The sequence below is a fragment of the Mus musculus genome, chromosome 1, assembly GCF_000001635.26.
Source record: "Mus musculus strain C57BL/6J chromosome 1, GRCm38.p6 C57BL/6J".
In the NCBI taxonomy this organism is placed as follows: Eukaryota; Metazoa; Chordata; class Mammalia; order Rodentia; family Muridae; genus Mus; species Mus musculus.
In genome coordinates, this window is record NC_000067.6 from 163,955,149 (window position 1) to 163,967,240 (window position 12,092).

At 38.6% G+C, this 12,092-nt stretch overlaps 1 protein-coding gene across 4 annotated transcripts in view; it reads right to left on the reverse strand.

Annotated features, from left to right (window-relative positions):
• BC055324 (cDNA sequence BC055324) overlaps positions 1 to 12,092 on the reverse strand; it is a 48,817-nt gene that overhangs the window by 9,156 nt on the left and 27,569 nt on the right. For all 4 annotated transcript variants that reach the window (NM_001357049.1, XM_006496909.4, XM_006496910.4 and 1 more), the window contains exons 14-23: positions 11,926 to 12,008; positions 11,260 to 11,311; positions 9,587 to 9,676; positions 9,322 to 9,507; positions 6,816 to 6,938; positions 5,429 to 5,524; positions 4,140 to 4,253; positions 2,345 to 2,449; positions 1,680 to 1,760; positions 189 to 308 (exon numbers count right to left, since the gene is read on the reverse strand). In NM_001357049.1, coding sequence (NP_001343978.1) covers positions 189 to 308; positions 1,680 to 1,760; positions 2,345 to 2,449; positions 4,140 to 4,253; positions 5,429 to 5,524; positions 6,816 to 6,938; positions 9,322 to 9,507; positions 9,587 to 9,676; positions 11,260 to 11,311; positions 11,926 to 12,008 — 1,050 coding nt within the window. The remainder of the gene's footprint in view (positions 1 to 188; positions 309 to 1,679; positions 1,761 to 2,344; positions 2,450 to 4,139; positions 4,254 to 5,428; positions 5,525 to 6,815; positions 6,939 to 9,321; positions 9,508 to 9,586; positions 9,677 to 11,259; positions 11,312 to 11,925; positions 12,009 to 12,092) is intronic.

Sequence of the window (12,092 nt, forward strand, 5' to 3'; positions counted from 1 at the left end):
TGGTAACATTTCAGGGAAAGTGTATGGTTTTTGGTTTTGGTTTTTGATGTACAACTACCATAAAGTAAGAATTTTACCTGTCTACATTTTACTTGAAATTCAACATGAGGACAAGAATCAAACTAGTTCATCAGTAATGAGGGCAGATTCCCTTGTTTGACCAGTACATGCTTAAAAGCAGCCCATACCTGAAACGCTGACGTCTTCACTTCTTCTACAGTCACCTTAGCAGCAGGTTCCCAGAAAGTGCCTTTCTCCTGCTTCACATTGTCCACTGTGGCAACCTCAGCTTCATCTACAGATTCTGTCTGCCAAAGAGCACCAAAGAACACATTACATTCTCTACTAGATAGCAAGTGATATGAAATCTAGAAGATGAAAACACTGACTAGTTTATGTGTATGTCTGTAAATGCTGAGTGTTAAAACTGTTCTGGTTTAATCTGTGACCCAGCAAATTCTAGGTTAGGTAGACTCATCTTAATGTTAGAGCAGTGGCTCTCAGCCTTCCTGATGCTGCAGCCCTTTAATACAGCTCCTCATGGTGTGCTGACTCAACCATAACATTAGTTCCTTACTACTTCATAACTGTAATTCTGCTACTGTTACAGATCGTTAATATAAATATCTGATATGCAACCCCTTGTGGTGGTCACAACCCACAGGTTGAGAGCGACTGCCTTAGATTGTTCACTACAGAATTAAGAGTTGCCGACAAAAAGTCTGTTAACCTTACAGTACAGGGTGTGATGCTGTCAAAGCAACTACCTACAAATGTCCTTAAAGTCCTCAACTCTAACATGCTTAGTAACAATGCAGAGAAGTAAGTTCTATACCTACAACCCAGTTAAGTATGTGCTTAAGTATAATTTACATTTTCTGGTATCATAAGTGTGGTTTGGCAGGTCTGATTATTAGTATTTCAATTACTCCCTAAATCATAACACCAGTTATGATACCTGTACTTAAAATTTTTCATACATATATGGGATCCCTAAACTTAAAAATCTGATTTTACTCAACGGCTGTAGAAATACTACTTTAGCTGGGTATGGTAGTACACCCTTAATCCGAGAACTGAGGAGGCAGAGAGAGGAAGGAAGATCTGAAAAAAAAAAAAAAAAAAAAAAAAAAAGCCAAGGCTACATAGTGAGATCCTTGAGATCCTATCTACGATCATACTAAAATATAACAGAAACCAAGATCCTAGGCCTTGTAGTCATGTGTGGTTAATTATGATCAATGATGTTAGGGATTCATGCTTTCATTTTATTGCCAAGGTAATCAATACTATTATGTCTCAAATGCAGAGATATAGTGATTTAAGTGGTTTCTCTCAGCTGAGTCATACAGACTGTGTTCAATCAGATACTGTGGGGTAGGATCCAGAACGAGCATGAAATCCATGTAGCATCCCTGAGGGTAAAATACAAAGTTTTTCCCTCACATTGGTGGTTCAAAGTATCAGACTTTGGAGTACTCTAGATTAGGGATATTTAGCCTATGTGTATTAGCACTGTGCAAAACACCCTTTAGTTTAAGTCTAGGGTTATAGCTTAGTGATAAAGCACTTATCATATGCAAAGCCCTAGTTCAAACCCCAGTACCAAGAAGAAAGTATATAATTTACAAGTATGTAATTTGAATAAAACATCTACCTTACATATAAATAATAAATACCTTCTCCAAAAAGGATACAACTTTGTTCTTGATTTCTTCAGAACCGAGACACTGTGGAACTATCTCTTCATGCTTTGTTCCCTATTAAAACATCAGTAAATAAGACAGATTATAGTCCAGCAACTTGTTTTGCCTTAACTGAAAGCTTATAAAAGTATATAAAGTAGTAACCAAGGGTTCTCAAAGGCAGTACACTCATAGTTCAACAGAGCCTTGACATGCAATGTAATTTCAGCTCCTATATACTTAGTAAAGCAAGGTTTAATTACCCGAGTCACTCTTAAACCAAAGGCATGGCTGCACAAAACTAGGACAGCACAGAAGCATTTCCAATTTTTGGTTTTTTAAAGGATTTGACCTCACAAGGGGGAGGTCACCTCTCTAGAACGGAGCTGAGGGTTTTCACTTAAAGTCCTAATCCCCCAGTGCTGCTGAAGGCAGTGTCTGAGTCGGGTAGCCGACGCTGAACACTTAATCCTTGCTGAGCAAAGAGCCTTGAGAATTGAGTTTATTTCCCTAGGCCTCGTGACAAGGCCTTGTAAACATGATTACTAAACCTCCTCAGCAGGAAATGTCACACCTGAGACAGAGAAGCACATCAATGTTTTTGAATGTTGTATTAGAAATATTAAAATATAAAGATCAATATGATAAATTGATCTTACCTCAGCAAACTGAGTAAATGCCTCCAAAGTATGTTGCTCTAGCAACCAATTCTTGTTGACGATCAGTGAAGTAAGAATACAAGACAAGCTGGGCAGCACCTTGTCCTATGAAGAGAACCAAACTTGGCTGGAGAAAAAACAACTTCAATACAGGATATTGTCAACTCTTGGGACACATTATGTCCTATTTCCTTGCTCAAATCCTAATAACTTCCAATTTCCTTCAGAGTATAACCAGGTTTACAATGGGCTGCAAAGCATCCCTGCCCATTGCTATACTAGATACCCTGAGCAACTGGGCATGCTCCTGCCTACGAGGCTTTGCACTTGTTATCTGTCCCCTGCTCAAAACTCTTTCAGAGAGTACATGGCTTTCTCCTTCCGCTTCAGGCTTATACTTACTGTCACTGTAGTAAGGGCTTCTCAACTTTATCCCCATTGGGAACTATGCCCCCACACTGGCCCCACTTCTGCTTAATTTTTTTTTTTCATAGCACTCATCACCACTAAACATTTCATGTATCTGGACTTTGTTGTCAACTGCTTCAGGGGGCCTAGACTGGATTTAAGTTATCACACCACCAGGGGTTAAAACAACTGCTACAGCAGGTACCTGTCTTATGGCTTTCTGTGTGGCATATGCTCATGAGTCTCAAACATTTCTTCAGGACTCACCCTGCCAAGTCTATGAGGCACTGCTATTTCTGACGAGAGCATTTGCAGCCATGTACCATCTATAGCTGTGCAGGAACAAGCCAGCATTCTCGAATAAACTCCTTTATAATAAAGAGTACATATGTGCAAGTGCAGCATTCTGGAGGCTGAAATAGGACTGCAAATTTGAAACCAGTTTGGGCTGCCTTGAAAGCCATTCCACCACAAAGTTTGACAACTCAAATATAAGCTGGTATTTCTGTCAGCTTCCAGCATCTACGTATATCTCATTAAACAAGTTTACAGAATGGAAACACATGATTTAGTGTCATTTTCTTGTAAACCAGAAATTCAACTTCAAGGATTGTTTTCCACATGTACTTAAATACTATCTTGTACTTTCTGAACATAGAAAGGTTCCCACCAGGGAGCTCTTTTTATAGTCTCCCCCTTGAAGGTAAAGCAAAGCCAAGAATCTAGAAATACTGAGATTTTATTACCACCTTAAGGCAAAGCTCCCAGTTTAGGAGAATTTATTTTCATTAGAAGGTTTTAAAATTTGGTAGGAGTCTTCCCCTAAGCCACTAGAATATAATTTTGGAAGTAGAATACACATTTGTCAGCTACACTTATTTTGCAATATAGTTGTTGTCTTTTGAAATAAATGCTGTTTTGTGAACATATGAACACAAGACTGTAATTACTAGATTTCCCCCCTAGACACTACTGCATATTAAGGCATGAGTGACTTTTTCCCTTAGATATTGGGAACAACAGAATATTTTAGAATATACTTGAGAAATTATTTGTATGACAACTCATTTTTTAAAATAAAGTGACTTGAAATGTAATGTTCTGACAACTGCCCTTCCTATCAGAAAGCTGTTTTCCCCACAACTTCGTTAGTAAACTCAAAAGATTTTAGAAATTAAAAACCTACACCCAGTGTATCTCATACCAGTCACAGCACTGAAGGCTGAAGCAAGGGAAATATCTCAGGTTCTGGATCAGGTTAGGCTATACAGGGAGACCCTGTCCCAAAAACATAACAACAACAACAAAATCAAAACCCTAAAATTTCCCTATTCATTGCAGAGATTTTGCTTTTCCATTTTGTATTTTTGTTAAAAGAATGTATTACCCGGATAGTTTGAGATATATAAAGTTTGCCCAGAGACGATATAAAATCCAGCACTGCCAAAGAGACGTGGTCAGGAGGCTCTAGTTTAATCACCGAAGTCAGGACATTTACAACCTGAAAAGACGAAGACAACAGAGAGCTATTATAAGCAGAACCACTGCCAAGGTGTGCTTGTGTGGGCTGGGGAGGAGACAATCCACAACAGCAACAGCTGGTCTCCAAGCCAAGAGTATCAGGTGACAACTGTCAGCATTTCTTCTCCCCACTGTCTTTTGCCTCCAACTCATGTGTAGCTTTCCCACTAAGCAGTCTGAATTTTGGGTGATGGCTAAGTAGCCAGGATATAGCCAAGTAGCAGGAACAGTAATGGAAGGAAGAGAGACACTAGGTAACAACCTTGATGAAAACAAGTGACACGGATCCACTCAGTTTACGAGGAAAACATTCCAGGCACAGGAGATGTAGCTTGGCTGGCAGAACGCTTGCCCAGGATGCACAAAGCCCTAGATTCAATCCCCAGCACTGCATAAAAAATTTGGGGTGGTGCCACACTCTTCTAAAGATCAAGGCCAGGGTATGAGAAGTTAGTTCAATAGCATCCTCTGCTTAATAATGAGTTTGAGAACAGTCTGGGCTCCATAAAACTTAGTGTCATTAAGAAGAAGAAAGAAGAAGAAAGAAGAAAGAAGAAAGAAGAAAGAAGAAAGAAGGAAGAAGGAAGAAGGAAGAAGGAAGAAGGAAGGAAGGAAGGAAGGAAGGAAGGAAGGAAGGAAGGAAGGAGAAAGAAAGAAAGAAAGAAAGAAAGAAAGAAAGAAAGAAAGAAAGAAAGAAAGAAAGAAAGAAAGAAAGAAAGAGGAAGGAGGAAGAAAGAAGGAAGAAGAAGGAGGAAGGAGGAGGAGGAAGGAGGAAGGAAGGAGGGAGGAAGGAGGGAGGAAGGAGGGAGGAAGAAGGAGGAAGGAGGAAGGAGAAAGGAGGAAGGAGGAAGGAGGAAGGAGGAAGGAGGAAGGAGGAAGAAGAAGAAGAAGAAGAAGAAGAAGAAGAAGAAGAAGAAGAAGAAGAAGAAGAAGAAGAAGAAGAAGAAGAAGAAGAAGAAGAAGAAGAAGAAAAGGGAGGGAGGGAGGGAGGGAGGAAGGGAGGGAGGAAGGGAGGTAGGGAGGGAGGAAGGAAGGAAGGAAAAAGGAAAGAAAAAGAAGAAAGGGAGAAAGGGGTTACAAGCAAACAAGATAAATCACTGCAGGCTCACAAACAAACAGTAAGTAAACAAAGAACCAACTTGACCACTATCTTACCTGACTTATCAGCTGCAGATCTACAGTTTGGATGAAAAACGCCAGCAGTTGAAGTAAAAGGCTAAATGCCTGTTGAACATAGGGCTGACTGATAATCTTCAACAAGAAACAAAAGTAATTTTGGTAAGAATTAAAATTATGTGATGTAAGACTTTTCATTAACTTGTCAAAAGCTAAAGTTATTTTGGGAAGAACCTCAATTAGGAAAATGTCTCCATCAGATTGCCTGTAGAGAAAAACTGTAGGGTATTTTCTGAAAAAACTATCAATGTGGGAGGGCCTAGCTCTCTGTGGGCGGTGACACCCCTGGGCAGGTGGTCCTGAGTGCTGTAAGAAAGCAGGCTGAGCAAGCCATAAGGAGCAAGCCAGTAAACATCACTCCTCCATGGCTTCTGCATTAGCTCGGAATTCAACTGGGCTCTTGTCCTGAGCTCCTGCCCTGACTTTCCTGGATGGTAGGCTCTAAGATGTAAAATGGAATCTTTCCCCTTCCAGGTGTTTTTGCTCATGGTGCATGGCTCTCTAGGAAACTTGAACCTCAAAAAAAGCCATTATTTGCAAAATAATTTCTATTCCTTCCCCAAAGTCTGGGTTTGGCTCACATGTTCAGCCAGAGAAAACATACATTGTACTCTGGTCTTTAAAATGAGAAATCTAAACTTACAACAGTAAGTAGGGCACATGGTCTAATTTTAGCCTAAGATCACTTGATTTCCTACCCTTGTACTTCCTAGAGGAATACAGATTAGCCATATCCACTCCCTAGTCCCTCCACTCTTAAGTTGACTCGCTCCTCTCATTTGCACTGCTTTATTTAAAAAAAACCTCAAAATCATATAGACATTAATCCAACACAGGGGGAACTACAAAACAAACCTTACTCTTTTAAAGAGGTCCAGCAAGTTCATAAACATAGGTAGATGGGCTGTGACTGACACTTTGGTAAGGTCTACTATTAATATTTTATCACACACTTCAAAACCAAACAAACAATTAAACCTGCCTGAAGGGGCCTAAGCAGATGGCTCAGTCAGTAACTGCCTGATGCTCGAGCTGAGGACCTCAGCACCCACACAACAGCTGAGTGAGAGGGATAACAAACACAGCTCAATGGAGCTCCAGGTTCAATGAAAGATCCTATTTCAAAAAATAAGGTGCAGCCTAGTAAAGAAGACGCCCAATGTTAGCCTCTGGGCCTCCAGCCTCCACACACGGACAAGAGCACACACATACACAACAACTACTTAAGAGATAACACAATTGAGTGAATTCTAATCATAACTTTTATACATCACTTCAAGAGATTAGAAAATTTAGTCTACAGAGAAATTGCAATATTCTCTTGTCGCTATTTTGTAGTTTTTAGAGAAATGAGTAGTTTCCTTACTTGTTCAACGTTTATGAAAGTCCAAAGCTCACCCAAAACTTCAGTAACTGCAGTTAGCTGTCTACTATCCAAAGCTTCTCCAGCAGAATTGCAGACAGTAAGTACAACAGAAAGTGCTGTGTTCTAATGGGGAGAAAAGAGGAGAGCTTGAGTTTACAAATCAAGTCTAATGGACCAGGGGCCCAATTATAGACATTGTATGAGTTGCTTACAATATTTTATAACAACTCACACAGACTATTTTGAAACTGTCATTTAAAATAACAACAGTATTGAATTTTACTAGGCTCTGTACATACGATGTCCTGTTTTTCTGTTGTGGCTTTTTTGATTTGGTTTTGTTTGTTTTGTTGTTTTGTCAACTTGACATAACTAGAATTATCTGGGAACCTCAATTAAAACTATGCCTCCATCAGATTATCTGTAGAGCATTTTCTTGACTGGTTACTGGTGGGGGAGGACTCCACCCACTAGGAGCAGTCCATTAGGTACCACCCATGAGCAAGTGGTCCTGACTGTAGCTGAGAGCAGACTGAGTAAGTGAGGGGGAGGAAGCCAGTAAGAGCACTCCTCCATAGCTTTCTGCTTTAGCTCCTACCTTGAGTGCCTGCCCTGAAGTCCCTTTATAATGACTTTAAGCTGAAATAAACTCTTTCCTCCCCACGTTGCTTATAGTCTTTGTGTTTGCCACAGCAATAGAAACTTAACACACAATGAGCAAGCCTAACTTAAAATATTCATCAATAGAAAGCTATATTTTCTTTTCACACTGTGGACCCAGAAATCTATATAGGTTACTAGATTTTTATTATTTTTGGTGTTTTTACCATGAGATGCTACAAAAACACTACATTTTGTAAGAAAATAAAGTACTTAAGAATACACTGTCTTGGGAAGCAGAGGTAGGCAGATTTCTGAGTTCAAGGCTAGCCTGGTCTACAGAGTGAGTTCCAGGACAGCCAGGGCTACACAGAGAAAACCTGTCTCGAAAAACCAAGAAGAGAAGAGGAGAGGAGAGGGGGAGGGGGGGAGGGGGAGGGGGAGAGGGAGAGAGGGAGGGGGAGAGGGAGAGAGGGAGAGGGAGAGAGGGAGAGGGAGAGGAGAGGAGAGAAGAGAAGAGAGAAATACAGTCTAGAATTTGAAACTGAAAACACCCGTTTTCTGGATTTACTCTTGCATCTACAAATGCTCAGCTCTCAGCTCTCGTTCTGACTTGCACTGAAGTCTGGGTGGTGGTCTAGGGTGAAGGCCACACTGGAATCTGGTCATCAGTTGCATTAACTTGACCCCTGTCCCTCAATGTCCACATTCATGCTGCAATTGCCTTAAAGCATCGTTCAAGATTAATACATTTCCCTTTACAAATAAATACATACAGGGAGTTTGGGGCATTGTTTAAGGTGGAAAAGAAAAGAAAATTAGTGCTTTTACTTTACACACCTAAAGTATTATTTATTGTACATGTGTAAATATTGAGAGTCTACTGACTGAGTTTGCTGAACAATTAGAAACTAGAGCACATTAAATACAAATGACACATTAGCCCACTCATGTAAAATAAAGCTACACCAAAAAAAGAAAACAACTTCTTTGGTTTTGTGTATATGTTTTAAACTACCTTAATAATTATGGCCAACTGCCATCTTACAACTGTATACGAGAACAACTCAGTATGAAAACATGTTTTGAGCAGCCTCTAATCAAAAATTCAAAGCAAGCCTTCAAGTCCTTGAGTATACTTTATCTCTGTTAAATTTTGCACACTTACCATAAAGAGGTATTTAATATAGTGGTTATTAATTAATATATATATATTAATATATATCTAAAGAATAGAAGGTTGTAATTGTTTCCTGTTGTATCTATCCCTCAATGACTAAAAACAAAACATACTCCCTAAAAGCACACAAAGTGTATTTGTTGAATTAATGAAATAAGCAAATGAAGATTGAAGTGGAAAGTTCAACTGCAATATATACTGTATCTAGTACATCATAAAAATTCATATATTTTCTACTTATAGATGAATCTCTGGTTGTGTTTTATGAGGAAGCAAATAGACAGAACAGGTTTCTATAAAATACATATTGTACTCTATCAAATAAAAGAAGTATGTCTAAGCTGGTTATAATCCTACACACCCATCATCTAGCACTAAGGAGACGAGGTTAAGATGCTGAGTTCACAGCTACCCTGGGCTATGCAGTATGAGAGTCTCGCTGTCTAAGGAGGAAGGAGTGAATCAGAGTCACTTCATCCAGACAGATGCGAGCAAAAATGGGAAATGAGGTGCAGTCATGCTTTCCAAACATATCTTACCCAATCGAAGAAAACCTTCCCACTCAACAATACAATTTACGGTAATCAATATAATATTCTCAAAGATCCTGTTATAATGTACAGATCTAAAAATGTTGCTAGGTGTTGAGAGAGAGCACATGCACAGAGACTGTAGCTAGTACTTAAAACGTGCTCAGTAAACTGCTAACTAGTCACATTATCTCACCAGAGAGTCAAGCTCTGCCAGAGTCCGAGTGCTGCTCAACCACTTCCTGCACTGTGCTCTGCACACTCTGACCAATTCACATGCAACCGGCTTCCTGAGATCAGCATCGAACGCCTGGAGGGAAATATACTGCCACAAATGCAAGTTGTCTGCTTCTTTTGGAGAAAATTTCTGGATGAATTGCACCTGAAATAAGTTGAGAAAAACATGAAAATCTTCAGACTAATGGATGACTGAACATACAAGACACAGACGATGTCCTTGCCTGATGGGGTGCAGCCATGAAGAAAAGGAGGCGCTTCAACAGTATGGAGAGGTTGGTAAGCTGAACACATTTTCCAGGGCAAGATTTAACCTAGAAAGATGGGAGAGAAACAAGAAAATGATTTAAAACTAGAGAGTCAGTTTGAAAGACACAATTACATGTCAAAATTCTAATGATTCTTTCTGAGAGAGAGAATTACAGCTAATTTGAAATTTTAACTCAGGGCTACTCTTTTAACTTTTTTGCTTCAAAGAAATTTGGTTGCTTTAATGAGAAGGAACACTGTAACATTAAAACACTGCAATTACCACTCTGATAACTTGGTATGTTCATGCTACTCAAAATAATTTTTGTAAATTTTAAAGATCTAGTAAGCACAGTCATGTAGAGAGAGAGCTGAGCTAGCATCTCTGAGGTAATCCTAGCCCTCAGGAGGCTGAGGGAAGAATACCTTGTTTATGGTCAGCCTAGACTAAATAAGAGAGTTTGGTCTCAAAAACTACAAAATAAGAGGAACTCGAGAGTTGGCCCAGCAGTAAGAATTTGGAGAGGATCCAAATTTGGTTTCCAGAATCTAGATCAGGCCACTTGAAAACTGCCTTTAATTCAGCTTTGAAGGATCTGATATTTCCGGCTTTTGTGGAAATATGCATTTACCTCCCATATATTCACAGACACATATAATCTAAAAAATAAGTAACAAAGACTTAAGATATAAAACATATAAGAGATCACTCTCTTGTACAAGATGTGTCAGGCTTCCTAATACAAGAGTGTGAACTACACAGGTAGGAATGTCTGTTGTTCAGGTTCTGCTACTCATCACTGGAGTATACGATCATTAAAAGAAAATGCAGAGATGTATGACACAGTAACTACTAGGAAGCAAAGGGTGGATGAGTGCAGAGATGACCATATCAAAGGCAAGGGATAAAAGCAATGACAAAAGGTCATAAGCACTTCATACGGAACACATCTTATAATTTAAAAAAAAATCACCATTAAAGATTAAAAAACAGGGCTAGAGAGATGGCTCAGCAGTTAAGACCAGAGTACTGGCTGGTCTTCCAGAGGTCCTGAGTTTAATTCCCAGCAACCACATGGTGGCTCACAACCATCTGTAGTGGATCTGATGCCCTCTTCTGGTATGCACGAAGATATCATATTCATATACATAAAACATGTATATATGTACTCATATGCATACATCTTTTAAAAAGATAAAAACCGTCAAGTCCATGTATGCTTGTACTCGATAACAACCCTAATTTCTTTTCCTAACATCACTAATCATGATCACTGAATCCCTTTCACACCATTCTGACTAAAATACAACAAAATCATAGGAGACCTCAGTTACATTAAAGAGCTATCAACATCACATTTTCTCTTTCACTTTACATTATATTTTAAACACATTTTTTTCCAATTGAACTAGTCTTTTTTTGCCCCAACAAAGAGTGGAACTCTAAAAGTCTGAAAATGAGAAAATTTCTATACTTTAGACACTGGGATTTTACATTTTTGTATTAGCACTGCATTAAATTAGCTTTTAATAATAATTAGCATTAAGTTTAGCTATTATTTCTATCATTTTTATTAACATCCAAAAATATTCTATCTCCAAAGAAAATATACAAAACGAGTGTTTTAAGCCATTTATTTCTACTTACCAGATGAGCCACTAGGGTGACATGGTGTGCACCAAGTTTAGCAGTCCCATACCTGTGACATTAGGCAGAAGAACAAGGAGACAGAAACACTCTGGTGAGGACATGTGAACTATTACAGTTCAGATAAAGGATCTGAACTGTCTTATACCAGAAGTGTTTTAGAATTTAGATTTATCATATTTTAGAATATTTAAACTTATCTTTTATAATTGGCTACATATATAACTTGAAGGTAATATTTATTTAATATTTCTAATACTCTTAGAAGTTAAATAGCTTCAGGGCGGAGGGAGGGTATAAGGAACTTTCGGGATAGCATTTGAAATGTATATAAAGAAAAAAAATATATATATATAAAGTTAAATAGTTTCAAGGAATGTAACTTTTCACTGTTAACCATTAGTGCTCAAAGTTTTGGATTTTAGACATATTGGATTTCAGATTAGGCATGTTCTGGATAGCCATCACCAAAGAACATTATACTATACAGAACTGCCCCAGCATTCACTTTGTACATATAAAAAAACAAAAAACAGAACAAAGACACGTTTCCAAACTAATCATTTTTAAAGTCTTATTAAAAGATTAAAACAACTTTTCTATGAACTTAGAAGTATTTATTGTTGGTCACTACCACAACCCCAATCCAATTCTGAGAGATTTTACCGAGCAAGGAAGCACCACACATCCATCGCTAACAAAGAGGTACTCATATTGGTACTAAGCACAGCATTCAATAGAGCAGCATCCTATGGGAAAACAAAACAAAACAAAACAAAAAAAACACTTCAATTTATTACTAGGCAGATGCTCATGAAATACAAACATCATAT